This window comes from Gouania willdenowi, chromosome 6, assembly GCF_900634775.1.
Source record: "Gouania willdenowi chromosome 6, fGouWil2.1, whole genome shotgun sequence".
NCBI lineage: Eukaryota > Metazoa > Chordata > Actinopteri > Blenniiformes > Gobiesocidae > Gouania > Gouania willdenowi.
Window position 1 is genome coordinate 59,607,836 of NC_041049.1, and position 16,460 is coordinate 59,624,295.

General features: G+C 38.2%; 1 protein-coding gene across 3 annotated transcripts in view; it reads right to left on the bottom strand.

Moving 5' to 3' along the window:
* Positions 1-16,460, bottom strand: part of pkp3a (plakophilin 3a) — a 38,763-nt gene that overhangs the window by 6,275 nt on the left and 16,028 nt on the right. For all 3 annotated transcript variants that reach the window (XM_028448520.1, XM_028448519.1, XM_028448518.1), the window contains 10 exons: positions 15,341-16,119; positions 12,627-12,750; positions 11,110-11,314; positions 6,822-7,026; positions 5,835-5,952; positions 5,038-5,202; positions 4,277-4,459; positions 4,045-4,198; positions 1,953-2,148; positions 405-492 (listed from right to left, as the gene is read on the bottom strand). In XM_028448520.1, coding sequence (XP_028304321.1) covers positions 405-492; positions 1,953-2,148; positions 4,045-4,198; positions 4,277-4,459; positions 5,038-5,202; positions 5,835-5,952; positions 6,822-7,026; positions 11,110-11,314; positions 12,627-12,750; positions 15,341-16,119 — 2,217 coding nt within the window. The remainder of the gene's footprint in view (positions 1-404; positions 493-1,952; positions 2,149-4,044; positions 4,199-4,276; positions 4,460-5,037; positions 5,203-5,834; positions 5,953-6,821; positions 7,027-11,109; positions 11,315-12,626; positions 12,751-15,340; positions 16,120-16,460) is intronic.

A 16,460-nucleotide genomic window follows, 5' to 3' on the forward strand; every position in this document is an offset into this window, starting at 1 on the left:
GTGTGTGTGTGTGTGTGTGTGTGTGTGTGTGTGTGTGTGTGTGTGGAGCGATGTCATCAATTCCAATTAGAACACTGATGTTGTCATCAACATTTTTGGGAAAATTGATAAATGGGACAAGCAACAGGTGATTAAATGTTGCTGATGTTCTGGTTACCAAAAGAAAATACACACACATATATATATATATATATATATATATATATATATATATATCCCATTCGTTTTCCCTCCAAGCTGTGGAACTTTTGTTTAAAAACTGATGATGTCATCAGTGTTCCAATTAGAGGATCCAACCTTCAAACACATACTCATTTGGCCATAATTGACACCTCTATATAAATATAAATATATATATATATGAAAGATTATTTTGAAACAATAGCATCATCATCATCACTTACCTCGTGGTACTGTTTGTGCAGCTTCTTGTAGTTGAACATGTTGGCGAGAACCGTCGCTGCTGCTTTGGCTGCTTTCTCTTTTCCTGAACTGGAAGAACATTTTTGCCTGGTTAAAAAATGTCACTTTAGTGTAAAACACCAAACATGCTTCATGCTGTGATTGATGAGGGAGGCTATGGGGACACTTTGGGTCAAATATGGTGATTACTGACAGTTTAAAGGCTGCTCATAGACATGTTTGAGTAAAATGAACCTGCTTAGGGTCAAAGGTCATCTACTAATTGTTTGCTTGAAAATGTCTTGTAAAACGACGCCTCGTTACACTTATCATTTGAAGAAACCATATCTTTCAAAGTATAGACGATTTATAAATAAATCACATAAACATTTATGACAAAAGTTATATTCCAAAATATTTTTCATGCTTTCTTTGATAAATACAAAAGTGTTTTGTGTCTAAAATGCTGGTATTTGTGTGATGTGATGACTCTAGAAAACTGTAATCTTGACATAAATTTCACATATAGTGCATGTAACTTCAGCCGTAAAAAAGTACATGTAAGTACTTGTACATTACACGCCGATGCCACATGTACTTTAAAGTACATATAAATCTGAAGTATGTGCTGTATGTCTTTTTTTTGCAAAGGTCTATATTATATATCGTGCACACGGTCTTAAAATGATGACTCGTCTCTTTTTCAGCCCCAAAGAACAAGAACAGCTGACAAACACTTAATCTGTTGGTTTGGATACAAAGTTCTCAGTATGATCTCAAAATAATCAACCTCAAATAATGCAGTTGATTGATTTAAATGCATAAAGACCAGAGGTTCTCAACATGGGGGGCCGGGACCAAGGCATGAGACACAGGCCTGTTTTTTGATTTGATGGGAGCTGCAACCCTTTAGTTTAGGTCACAGTTTATGGACGGTGGGTCACACAGCCAGGGTTGAGGTCAATTATAATTGTAATTGATAATTAATTACAATTATGGCATAATTATAATTTAGTTTAGATAATTGACTTTGTAATTGTAATTGCGATGAAAATTCTACAAATTGTCAATTATAGTTTAACGCTAAACTGGTGAACCATGTACAGTTCTATTTACAGTTCTACACATATGTAATTAACAATTACTAAAGAAAACCTATATTTTCATTGATTATGAAGCCTAACAAGGTAAACAATAGTTAGGAAAGAGATTAAATGATAGATATTTGTTTTTAGTGTATTTTACAGCTGATTTAGGACCCGTTAGCATTAGAGGTGCTAACAGAAAGCTAACACAAGAGGAAGGTTAAGTAATTGTTTTAATTGAACTTTAGTAATTGAGAGCATAATTGTAATTGTCTTTCTGAGGATAAAAAATGGTTGTAATTTAATTGTAATTGGAAAAATAGCTGTTCACTGTAATTGAATTTCATTTGAACATTAACAATTGAAATTGTAATTGTAAACTGAAAAATGTAATTAACCCCAACTGCGCATACAGCAGCCTAGGTTTAAACGTGTGTGTGTGTGTGTGTGTGTGTGTGTACGGACCTATTATCGTGAGAGTTCTTGATTCCCATCAGTTTTCCCAGACCATCAAAAAAGGCGATGTCTCTGGCAGCCAAGGAGCTGCTGGATACCAGGTTGTTGAGGATCCCACAGATGTTGACCACCACTTCACTGGACGGTTTGTTCTGGTAGCCGTTTTCTGGCAACTTGGTCAGCAGGTTGCTCACCGTCTTTGTGGCTGTGGGAAAAATAAATGGTGTGTTTTGAATCCATCTTGAATTGATTTTATTAATTTATTTATTTATCTCAAACATCACAAAATAATAAAAAACAATCACTGCTCATTTAAAAAGAGCCCCAGCAATGTTTGAGAAGGAGCAGAATGAAGCTTAATGCTTATCTAGACGTGCACCTATACTTAATACTAACAAGATATTTCACAAAGAAAAGCAAATGCATATATATGTGTTTATATATATATATATATATATATATATATATATATATACACAACAAAATACACACAAATATAAACAAAACAAGCATTCATAGGCCTACCTATTTACATATCAACATCCATTTGTCCATCAGATTCTTGTTCTTGTACTGATCTAAAAAGTTTTGCTTATATATTTTTTTAATTTATTTATCTGTGTTACAACTTTTAAGTTTAATATTTTTGGCAGTGTTCTGTATTTAACTTTATACATCACTTGAGATGTTTTAAACTTAATCAAATCCATGAGCTTAATTTCTTTAGACTTTAGAAAAAGCGGGTTAGTAGGATCCAGATATCTTCCATGATTTATGATCCTTATTATTCTTTTTTGCAAAATACATACATTTTGTAGGTTGCTTTTGTATGAGTTTCCCCAGATTTGAACACAATAAGACAGATATAGTAGAATAAATGCACAGTAGAAGATATGTAACGTTTCTTGCTTCATACATCAGATCTGTTGTTTCAGTGTGATGACGCGATTAGATTCAAGGAAGCATCAAAAACCTGTCGGATGTTGAGAACGTTAGACAAACTACTATTAGGGAGGTCCAATCAGAGATCATAAATAAAGGGCGTTAAATCACTTTGGAGGCGTTGTTTCCTTTCTGCTGCGTCGCGTTTGGTTACAAAGATTTTTCAAACCGAAGCACGTACAGACGTGGCTGAGATCGCCATATTTAAATGAGCATTCCCCCCCCCCCCCCCCCCCCCCCCAAAAAAAAACCAACATTCAACTCCACTTCAAACATTCAAGCAAAACAGTATAAAGGTTAATCCAAATAAAAGAGCATGGGTATAAAAAAAAAAAAACAAAAAGAAAAATCTCGAAAAATATCAATGTTCCGACCCGCTTGCTCCTGTTTTCAGGATGGTGGGGGTCTGCTGGTGCCTTTCTCCAGCTAGGCAGGGGTACACCCTGGACAGGGCGCCAGTCCATTGCAGACCATTTAATTATGCAGCCAAAAACATATATATACGGTAAATGAAAGTGCTGTTACTTAAATGGACTTAAAGACGTAATGTTATTTTTTTCCTAATTTAAAGTAGTCCGTCACATTGCTAGTATCTGCCCGTAGAAAACAAACTGTAGGAAAAGTGCTATTGATCCATTGATAACATTGATCTGAGTTACTGCAGCAATAGAGAAATCAGTCACGTTTTTACAGCCACAAGTCTTTACGGAGTTTCCACCATTTTTTCACAATGATATTTCAATACTTTTCCAAAACTTTACACTTAGGTCTGAAGCGCTAAGATTTTTTTTTTTTAAAGAATGCATTTCCTGTTTTTTAGCGTATGCCAGCTGAAGTGATCATACCTACGCACAGTTTTATAAATGAGGCGGAGAGGGAATTTGCAAGATTAGGGCTGCAGGTATGCAGCACTTTTACTTTGACATAACGCTTAACATCTTTGGGGTTTAACATATTTTAAACATTAAAATACAATAAGCTATATTTCCAAAACTTTTCCAAAACAGTTAAATTATTCCATGACTTTTCAAGACTGGAAAATTGCTTTTTCAAATTCCATATCTTGTCCAGGAATGTCATGACCGTGGGCCCCTGCTTCAGTAAATACCAACTTCTACCTGAGGAACAACAAACAGCTTTAGAAAATAGCAGCACTGACCCATGTCATCTTTGTTGCTGGTGTGTCGGGACAGATTCCTCAGGAACCCAGTTAGAGATCTCAGCTCCGAATCTCTGTCGGTTCTAAGGAGATCCAGAACCACAGGAAGTACGCGCTCCTGTTCCAAAGCATGCGAGGCCAGCACCGACGCCCACTGCAGGCCACACACACCCAGCATTCAGACACTCACATTCTCCTTTTCTAAATGTGGTGTGAAGGAGGCGATGCTCACCCTCGTGTCTCCAGCCGTGATGTTCTGCAGAGCTCCAGCGGCCGCTTCACGTGTGGTGCTGTTGATCTCACACGTCTGCAGCACACGGTTGTATATGGCCACGATCTTGGGGTGCCACAGCCACTCCATGCCCTTAGGAATCCTGGCAACTTCACTCAACGTGTGTTGACTCGTGTTCCGCTTCTGTCAGGGAAAATCAGAATCAGAAATACATTAATAATTCCAAATGACTTTAGTTACAGTGGATCCACATCGACATACAGGTTCCTACAGCTTTAGTCAAATTAAATTCAAGACTTTTTAAAACTTTTTATTGCCAATTAAAATTAACATTAAGACCAACTTCACAGTAAACATAATTAGGGGAAAAAAGACCACATAAATTACATAGGGTTAGGGTCATTTTTTTCTAGTGTCTAGTGCAGACGTGCAAATGGCGGCTCCCAAAGTTAACATATGAAAATACACAAAATATTTACAAAAACAGCCAAAAATCTTAAAAATTAAGAAAAATCTACATTGCCCTATGTTGTTCATACATTAAAAAAAAAAAAACAAATGTTACCATTTATTTTGAAATGTGAGACTTATTACAATCATAAAAACCTATTTATGTGTTAAAATTTAAGACATTTTAATGACAATCAAGGCCTTATTTTTAAATTCATGAATGCCTTTTATGACTTTTTAAGGATGCGCGGGAACCCAGTTATAACGAGGTGAAAAGAAACACTAACACAAGTTAAACTATGTAAACGTACCTTTTTAGCTTTCCTGCTATGGGGAGCAAAGCATCCAATGGCCTCATTATTCCCCGAGCCCTGGTCTCTGGTTGGTCCTTCCAGGCGCAGTGAAGCCGATGGAGGGATTTCATTGTAGAGCTGGTAGGAGAGGTTTCTTAAGACACACACTGTGTTCTCCACCCCCTGCAACACACACACACACACACACTAAAGGTCCAGTATTATGCTATTTTCATTAACAGTCTTTCTTCTCCTCTTCTGACCACAGAAATAATCAATTTAAGACAATAGTTCATTGTTCTGTCCGACCGCTGCATCGCATTGCGTCACAAACACATCAGATCACCCCATAAAGGCGATACAAGGCAATGTAACGGCTATTAAAAGTGAAACTGACTGTGAGCGCACTTTGTTTTATCTATAGACTGGATTATCTATATACTGAACGTAAATATATTAACTGTAATATCAACCTGCCTTTGCTATGTTTGTTTTACCTGTAAGGTAGTTTGAGAGGGAGGAGCTCACATTCTTATAGGGTAGGAGGAGCCAGGATTGTCGGGAGGAGTTTCCATCTTGTGACATAAAATTGAGGGAACAATCCAACTTTCCCATTTGGAGCTGACTTTTTACAAAATGTGGAATAACAAGGGGAGGGAGGAAACAGAACTTTTTCCAACTTTGGCCCTCTGAATGAGGCTATAGGGATGTATATCACTGTAGCAAAACCATTAGAAAGATCATTTTTCCTATTACTGTCCCTTTAATACACAAATGTAGTGAGATGCATAGAGCGAGAAACCAGTCCTGCTCACCTTGTCTTCGGTCTTGTTGTTCTCGATGGAGGCTCTGACGTAGTTCACCAGTGAATCCACCAGACCAGGTGTCCCTCTCATCATCTGACGAGTCCTTAGAGACGCTGAGCTGAGGTTCCTGATCACACACACAGGACAGCATGTCAAACCTACTTCAGGTTCTTTCAACTGATAGTGACCGGGGTTGGGGTCAATCACATTTTTAAATTACAATTAAGTTTTCAATTATTCATGTTCAATTACAAAGCAATTATGATTACGATAACCTGCATTTTTCTTTTTAATTACAAATAAATTAAAATTATTATTTTTCCCCAGAAAGTCAATTACAATTACATTCTCAATTACTAAAGTTCAATTACGATTTTACTAACTTTTATTCATATAGCATTGTGATGAATGTAGGCAGGTTTTTTTCTTTTTTTTTTAAATGTGTACAATGTTGTTTTAGAATCTTTACATTTATATTTTAGGGAACTATGGAAAAGAAGCAACATTTAGCAACTCTCTGTACAAAACATCATTAACATTCACAGTATCGATATTATGTAAAATTGTATCGGCCCTATTCAAAAAAATTATCTATTATATCCTAACTCTAACTTTACTTACCATTACCACCTGTGTGAGTGTGAAAATTCGCTGAGAGGTAGTGGGAAAACTTAATATGAAACACATTTTAATACTTGTTAACTACGTATGTGTAAGCCATAGATCTGCTTTGCATTTAATTAAATTGTAATTGACAGTTTTTAGTGAATTTTCATGACAATTACCTGAACTCAATTCCAATTCAATTCTGATTACAATGGCGACAGGTTTTTAAAATTGTAATTACGATTATAATTTTGCCATAATTGGAATTAATGATCAATTACATGAGTACAATTATAATTGACCCTGACCCTGATGGTGACAATAAACTAAAATATCTTTATGAGAGTCACCCTAAAACTGTATGTTTTTAGTGAGGTGAATCTCAGGCACCTGAGGCATCCAGTGGTGTTGCAGAAGATTTCTGCCTCAGACGCAGACTGCTGGGCTCCTCTGGCGTCGCCGTCGTTGATCTTCTCAGAATACTCCGACTCTCCAGATGACAGAGGGATCAGGATCTTCTCGGTGAGCTCATTGAGCGTCTCATTGGCCAGTTTCTCCTTCAGGTTGTCTTTGGACGAAAGATTCCAGAGGATTCCTGCAGTGCATAGACAACGTTTAGTTTCACTGTCACGTCTTACAATATTTACTTCAATCACAGGTAAATCTGATTGGTTCTCTCCAGTAAAGAGTAACTTTATTACTTTGAATGGCCATAGAAACACACCAACATCTCATAGAATGTGTGGAAACTATACCAACTCTGTAGTAAATTATACTGTATGTAATTGAAAATATTGACACCACATATTGTGTCTGAATACTTAAAATTGAATTTTCAATAACTATAAATGTGCGAATCACTGGCTAAATTAATTAATTGCTGTTTGAATTTTGAGTTTTTTAAATCATTAACTTCACTAATAGAACCAACACACATTGTGATGTGCATGAGTCACTTTATGTTACTTTGAAACACAATTTTCCGCTGTGTGCGCATGTTATTTATGTAGGAGGGTTTCTGATAACGCTAATAATAATTAACTATTATGTTTTATTTTATTGATCCTTACAGTGAAATCCTTCTCAGAACTTTAACCCTCGTAGTTTGGCGTTCATGCAAGTAGGAAAAAGACATTCCCTCTTGGGCCTTCAAAGGAGTGATTTATTTTTGTCCCCCGCCACAAAGTGTGAAAGGGGATATATGTTTGAGCTCCGTCCGTCTGTCCGTCCGTCTGAATTAAAGGAGACAGCTTTTCTCAGAAGCTGTTTGAGATATGATAACCAAATTCGGTGTGTGGCTTCAGGGTATCAATACCTTGATGGAGTTAGAAAATGAGAAGTGTGCAATTATTTTTTCCCCGAGTTATTTCCCTTTTTCCATTTTTTTTGAAACTCTGTTTGAGGTATCTTCAAACGGGACAGCTTTTCTTAGAAATCATTTAAGATACGATAACCAAATTTGGTGTGTGGCTTCAGGGCATCAATACCTTGATGGAGTTCGAAAATGAGAAGTGCGCAATTGTTTTTTCCGAAGTTATTGCCTTTGTTCCGTTTTTCTTTACTCTGTTCGAGGTATTATCAAAGGGGACAGCTTTTCTTGGAAAGCTTTTAAGATAATAATTTTATATTCTGATGTAATAATATTTTCTTACGTACACATCTAAGTTCTTAGATTTAGGACATTTAGGAAAAAGTTTTGTGAGTTATAATGAGAACCAATCTGGTGAGGGATGTTAATGACTGTCATCTTGTTTTACCGAATGAATGTCAGATGCTAATGGTAATATGCTTCTTCAAAGACACCACAGAACATTTTTGGTCAGCGTGAGAGTTTGATGCAAACACACTGAGCACTCGCACACCTAGAAAAACTCCATATTCTTATTGAGCTTTGGGTTTCTGACTGATTTCATTTGTGAATTTTGGCTGTGCAAAAAGGTAGAAAGGAGTATTCAATCCATGCCCCCCTGTTAAGAGATCTAACCTTGAATATGGACACCGCTTGAATAAGGATAAATGTATCTATCTAGCACCTTGTTTTGTTATTCACACCCTCCTGATAAATCTGGATCAGAATTTATCAAACAAATCATAAAATGTAAGCATAAACACCCTCTGTGGTAAATTAGTAATGTCTCATACGTACGACTCAATATGTGATACTTTAGTTGTGTAGCACTCCCACAGAGGAAGTGAGAAAACACTCACACATAAATGAGCGTAATAGAATGTTGGGACATAAGGACAGAACCAGAACAGCTGATTATTTTACCACTTTGATTTGGCTCGGTTTGAATTCACACTTTGACACTGTTTTTCCGTCAAGCTTCTCCAAACTGTCTGCATAAGAGCTGTTTTTAAACTTAGCTCATGCTGCAGCCCAGCTGCGACGGTCAGATCTACGTAGGAAACGCACCGATAGTGGAGATTTTAATCAAAGTAGAATTCACTACAGCATGATCCGCTCTAGGCCTCATTACCCTGTTCACACTGGCCCAAACAAAGCAGAAGTTATTGGGAAACAAAGTGGTTCCAATGTTCTAAATCAATGTTTCTCAAATGCGGGTACGTGTGGAAAATTAACAAATAAAGTGCCAGTCTTGGTCCCACCCCAGGCGTGAGATGACCGGAAATGATAAAAACTATTGAAATAAATCTATTCAGGGGCCACTAAAATCAGTGTTTTTCAACCTTGGGGACGTGACCCCATTTAGTTTAAATGGAGTTGCCTGAAATTTCTGAAAAATGAACACAGATTTTTTTTAATTTTGTAATTATTGTTAAAACAACACACAATCTTAAACAACTCGATTTCTATACTTTCACTTTGTGAAATATAAATCTAGTTCAACTAAAATGCAGTAAAAATAAAAAACAAAACAAAACAAAAAATCTGAGTACAAACATGATCAAAAACTAATTCTAGAAAAAAAATGTCAAACTATCTCCAGAAATTCAATATGGGGTCACAATCCAAGAAAGGTTGCAAACCTCTGCACTAAATACTGTTTCTTTCCACTTATTTACAAAATGAGATTATTTAAAATGTGTGTTATCACTCATTCATTCCATCTTTATGATCTATATTTGATTTTAAATAGTTTTCTAATCAAAATGTCGTAGTCGGACAAAAGGAGGGACTTGGATTCAAAAATAAGAGAAAAGGGGAACTTCAGCCAAAAAAGTTTGAGAACCACTGCTCTAGGTGATACAGTATCCTGAGTACATTACACTCAGCCAGTATCCTGTTAATCTGCAGACAAAGACACACTCCCACACACTCCCCCATAGAGCCTGCCAACAGCAGCTCCTACTTCACACAGATGTCCTCTGTCCGGTTGTAATAAGCAATTTCATTTTCAATGGCTTCTTTTTGTTCAAGGAATGTGAAGGACGGAGGCCAGATAGCGCTGGACTCACATCTAGTGAAAATGGTTTTATCAATAAGTGAAAGTCACACAGAGGAGTCTGAGCTCTGCTTTGGCTTTTTAAAGGAAGATTATACTGTCGGAAAAACAACATTAAAAAGTAACTAAATCCAAAAACAAATAGTGCTGTTTATTGATCCTGGTCAACCTCTCAACATTTTAGTCAGACTATTTCAATTTGTCATATTTAGTTGTAAAATGTCAGAGTGACTGCCTCTATTACAATTGATTTTTGCAATTGTCTGAGAACAAGATCATGTGACATTTTGGGATCATCTTGCGTCACAAACAAGCACCGTTAGCTCCACCCCTTTTATAAAAACCATCACCTGTGGGCTCTACAATCTGTGGTGAGTAGGTTGGATTGATAGAATAGTGAATAGAGCTATATTGAGTAATGAGTAGCTAGTTAGCATAGCATAGATTGTTCATTGGAGATTTTAAAGTATAGAGTGGGCATGTCTAAACTGTTCAGGAGCCCCGCCCATAATCAAGGCATTTTTTGAATTTCCCTCCTAGTGACAGGTCAGGAGAAAGCAGAGGTTTAGTTACTCTTTAAAGTTCCCACATCTTGCTATTATTCACCCATCTCCGTTTGTTCTAAGAACTTAAAAACATAGTATTTGAGGTTTATTTTCCCAAACTCACCAGTTTTCCAGAGTTTTAGCCTCTGAAAAGTCACTTTCTGAGCAACTCTACACAAACAGGCTGATTTGAGACCTACTTATGCACGCCCATAGTAGTGGGCGTGTATGTAGACGGGACACTGACTTCCTCCTCCCCGCATGGTGACGTAGAGCCAGAGGACGGAAATAGATACATAGCACTGCTCGAAGGACGCTGAAATGCTCACCTTCGTGGGCGTGTTTGTTTACATGTCAATCACGGCAGAGAGCTTCCTGGAGGCGCGGCTTCTCCAGCTCAGTGCCGCGTAAAATTCGTCATCAAAGTGGGAACGCGTCATCAAATTGGAGCGAGGTGTTTGGGCTCACCCTGCAGTAAGAAAGGAGCAAATCACCCTCAAACTAACGATTGAGGGAATCAATGAAAGAAACACTTTGGGCATGTGTATGAAGCCCTAATAGCATTTTATGATGTTTAAAGCACAGAAAAGTCCATTCAGCGTAACATGGGCCCTTAAAAAACCAAAGTGTGTTTAAATCATACATAGAATAGTTTAGTACACAGAGGTAATGTTTTTACTGAGCAGCTGTTGTACAGATGTTGGATGTTGGACACGTTCTCCTCACCTGTGATGTTCTTGCAGAGCTCATCATCGGATTCGTTCAGCGCTCTGACCAGTTCGGTGATGCCGCCCTCTTCGATCAGAGCGTTCTTGTTCTCCATGTTCTCGTAGATCAGGTTTCGTGTCGCGCCAGTGACGTAACGTCGCACTTCTTGGTTGCTGCTGTTGAAAAGCTTCACCAGCTCACCGATGCCATTTAGGTGACGTACCTACGAAAAATGCATGTTTCATGGCTTATTGCATGACTGTGAGGAGGTTTCAATTTAGACTTCTCCGTTAATTTCTGCATGTACTACCACTCACTCATTCCCCCTGTTCACAGCCACCACCATAGTAGCTAAGCTTCACACTTGTCACCATACTGGCTTGATTACACAACATAATAAGCACAATATATTCTACAACTTCACATCTCACCCTCACTGTAAAACAATCTATTCTTCCCCACCCTTTCTATTTCCTACCTTGACTCTCTCCTCCCTGCTCCCTTTCCCCTCCCCCTCCGTCTCCACTTAGGTGTAACACTGCTCTCCCTTTTTATATCCTCCCTATAATAAAAGATTTCTTACCCTTCCTTAGGGAGGGCTGGTGATGGTCACAATTAAGCAATAAAATATCAATCAATATCAATATCAATTTATTTTTATTTATTGCAATAACGAAACATGCATTGCTGTCTCATAATGATTGCACTTCTTGTAGTGTTGACCTTTGACAGCATGTGCAGACAAGAAAAAAAAAAACATAAATAAATACATTTCTGCATGTGGCATTAGAATTTAGTTTGAACAGAATAAACTATCTATTGAAGTATATTAATTTGTTTACAGCAACGGGAAATGTTAACCACTTCTGTCTTTCTTAATACAATTGCTCTTTTTAAAACAAAATTGCATGCAGCCAGTCTGTTACTTTTACAGAACTCGGAAAAGCCTGGAGAATGTTTTTTGACTTTTTTTTAAAAGAATATTCTATCATCTTAAGACAAGTCATAAATGATCATGTAAAACAAAACAACAATTCAAGTTAGATTTAATGACTAAATAAAAATGTCATTACAAAGACATAAAAAATGACATTATAGAATTTTAAATTAATTGTTGAAAGAAACCTGGTAAATATAATAACTGAAGATTAAAATTTATTATGGAAAACAAGAAATTTAGTTAAAATTCCTAAATGAATCAGTTAGGAATGGGTGGGGAGGACGGGACATTAATGTTACATTAACTTGTAGAAAAGATGCTCAGCAAATGATTAATGGATTGATTGATTGATTGATTGATTGATTGATCGATCATGTCATCACTAGCTCAGCAGCAAACATGACAAAAACACTCAGGAAAACCATTCAAACATGCAGGACAGTAGCCCTCCAGAACCAGGATGGGTGTTTCCTCATTCTCTACTGTTTGTCTACCTTTTTACAAGCATAAAGTGCAGAGTCCAGGTACAGAAGCTGGAATAAAAGCTGTGCATAATGTCTGACAACAGGACGTTTATTTGTTGGTTGATGAGTACCTCGTCCTTGGATTCCTTGTCACTGTAACACCGATGCTGGATGTAAGCAGCACCAAGGACCTGCAGCTCAGGGTCTGGTTCCCTCAGGTTCCCCACAGCTGTTGGTATGTCCTGGGAGTCGATACTGTCATGGGACAAGAACACAAACTTTGCCAAACAATCTAAATTATGCATGGTGTAATTACTCTGCAGATATGTTCAATATGTGAACATACGGTAACTGACAGTAAAGTATTCAGTATTCTACATTAGGAGTGTGACAATATCTCGATACGGCGATATATCGCGGTATTTTTTTGCATGATCAATTATCGATATGCTCGCACTATCTATATTTTTTTTCAATTTTTTTTTTCAAAACCTTTTCTGCTTTTTCACTAAAATGTGCAGGTACGTCTTCACAGAAACGTTGTCACTGTTTGTTGAAGGAACCAATATATTGTTTACTGGAATATTGCACTATAATGGTGTCACTGGTAAGAAAGACCCTATTTTTTGTTTACAGAAAGCATTATTGGAGATACTTATTCATTTACATTGGTATGTTGACACTTATTTACAAAATTGTTGCACTAAAATAGTATCACTATTCATATGACACTTTTTCAATTTATTGTCTTTCAGAGATATAAAATAAAAATAGCATATTTTCACTTAATCTTCTTGTTATGTCATGGATTATCGTAGATTAATTTCTGACCAATATATCGATTATCGCAGTATCGTCATATCTTGAGATAATCGTTATTGTGAGGTACCCAGAGGTTCCCACCCCTATTCTACATTACAAAGAGTGAGGAAATGCTAAATGTTCACAGTGCACATGCTCGAAATGTGCGAAATGCATGGCTGCCACACCCTAAACAGGTCACACCACTATGTAGCACACACACACGCACATGCACACACGCACGCACACACACACACACACACACACACACATTGTGAAAACAAGCGATAAGTGAGCGCTAAGGTGTGGCTCTGTGTGTTTTTATTAGTCTGTGCTATAGCAACACAAACATGGAATTCACTGAGCTTAAGATACAATACACCATATTAGTCTCGTCAGATCCATACAATGCCATATTTTGAAGAAAAAAAAACAATTTTATTTATTATGACGTTAATTATTAAAATATTATATTTTAAAAAAATCTTCTTTAAAGAGTCACTAAACATCTGCTTTCTCCTGACCTGCCACTAGGACGGAAATTCAAAAAATGCCTTGATTATAGGCGGGGCTCCTGAAGCAGTTAAGACACGCCCATTCTATACTTTAAAATCTCCAATTAACAATCTATGCTATGCTAACAAGCTACTCATTACTCAATATAGCTCTATTCACTATTCTCTCAGTCCAACCTACTCACCACAGATTGTAGAGCCCACAGGTGATAGTTTTTATAAAAGGGGCGGGGCTAACAGTGCTCGTTTGTGACGCAAGATGGTCCCAAAACGTTACATGATAAATTCTCAGCCAATAATTTTAATATCCTGGTTTCAGCCCATAGAGGGCAGTCTGACATTTTACAACTAAAAATGACAAATTGAAATAGTTTGACTTCAATTTTGAGAGTTGGACCAGGATCAACTATTGCACTACTTCATACCAAAATACATTTGTATTCAGCAGAAAAAAAGGGGTTTTGGGGTTTAGTTACTCTTTGAGGCTCAAACTAAAGATTTAAAAAAATAAATAAATAAATAAATTCAATACAAAAGTGCCACTTTCAGACAATTCATGACATCTTCCAATCAGCAGTCTAATCTACACCACTGACTGCTTATGGTCCACACACACTTCAATGCTGACCTGAGAACACGAACATGCCTTTGCTGGATCTAGTCAACAACAACAACAACAACAATGGAGGGTAGAGGGAGTCAGCGTTTCTGAATGTGAACAACACACCGTCTCCACACAATTTGTTCATTAAAGGGTTCAAAAACTGGAGTTAATTGCGATTAAGTAATTACAGGAAAAAATAACGCACTAAAAACATACTGCCATTAATCACTTTTTTTTTTTGCACTCCAAACAGCGAGGAACTTTTCTCATTTCAAGAGTTCCCGGTACACCCATAACACTGATGAGCACAGACTACGATACAAGACCTTGAGAATACCGAGCTTCTCAACTTAGTTTGCATTACTTTTGGCTTATAAAAACACCGGATGGAAAACACAAGCCTCGTCGTGTGCAAATTGAGCAAGAAAGAGTTTGCCGGACACCGGAGCTTTGCAGCCTCCGCTAGCACCTCAATGCTAAACATGTAGCGGCTAGTATGGACAGCTAGTGCAGACACTCAGACAGTGCTAACTGCTATATCCTCCGAGCACGCTGTGTTGCCAAAACTGAACAAAATGACAGGATTTAGAGCCAAAATTAATAAGTCCTGATGTTTAACTTGTATTTTCTATTATTTGTAGATTGACTAAAGTACACATCAATATGACAGGAAGCCCTTAGGACTATTCTCACACACAGAGGAAGGTAAATGTTCTGTTCGAGTCTGTTAAAAACAATAAATGATTTCACAAAGACACTTTGTTATTTAACAATCTTCTGATCAGCCACAATAATGTAATTATTTTTTTTGGTGTGATTAAAAAATAGATTAATTAGATTAATTAATTAAAGAGCATAATTTATTAGTCGGAGCATTTTTGTAATCTCTTGACAGCACGAGTTAAACACTTTAAAAGCGTCTCACCCGCTCAGGTTGCCCATGCTGACACCCACGTCCATGCCTCGGCCCACGCTGTGGACGCTCTTCAGGGACATGGCCCTGGACATGTTCCCCTGCCGCTGCATCATCAGGTTGCCCTGGGAGGCAGAAGGTAAGTTTCCAACCAGAAACCCTCCGTCCACCCCTTCCATGCCACCATAGGTGCTGCCCCCCGAGGACATCTGTTGCTGCATGGTGCCGGACATGGAGCCCATGCTCATGCGGTTGGTTCTGTTGGTGATCCTGCTGATGGTTCTCTGGGCCGGGCCTTTGAACGAATGCTGCTGCATGACTGCTGCTCCTCCTCCCATCATTGCACCGCCACCCCCGCGGGACAGAGTGCCACTGAGGGACCGATGCATGCTGCCGGATAGAGTCCCGCCCCCTACGAACCCTCCTCCCTGCCTCATCTGGCCGCTGTATCCGTTCGTGGTGCTGTGAGCATACTGGCGGCCATAGGTGGCGTCGCGGTCGGACACCAGGCTTCCCCCATCGCTGCCGTCCACCATCCAGGGGTTCACGTTCATCGACTGCTGTCGCAATGACGACAACGTCACCCTCTCTGACTCCAACCGTGGCCTCATGCTTCCTTGATATCCTCCCATTCTCATTTCCTCGTGGTAATAACCGCCACCGCCACCGCCTCCACTTACTACACCCACCCCTCCTCCATTCCCTCCACCAATGCTCATCCTCTGGAAGTGGGCCATGTCAGGACCAGTGGAGTGGCAGCTGAAGCCTGACCTCTGGGCCACACGTGGGCCCTGAAAACAAAGAGGATAAAGTGTCAGAGCTGCTGAACACACATGAAGAACTGTTAAAAATGTCAACGAGTCCTCATGAGATACACAGATTCTCAGTCGTTCAAAAAGGAAACTTTGAAGAAACAAATTCATACATTGGAATAACATCTGGTGAAAAAGAGCAGGAGAGATGGGGGCAGGGTTGGGGTCAATTACATTTTTCAGTTACAATTTACGTTATTAATTACCCACGTTCAATTACAATTAAATTATGATTATGGTGACCAGCATTTTTTTCCAATTACAATTACATTACAATTGTTTTGTATCCTCAGAAAGTCAATTACAATTACATTTTTAAT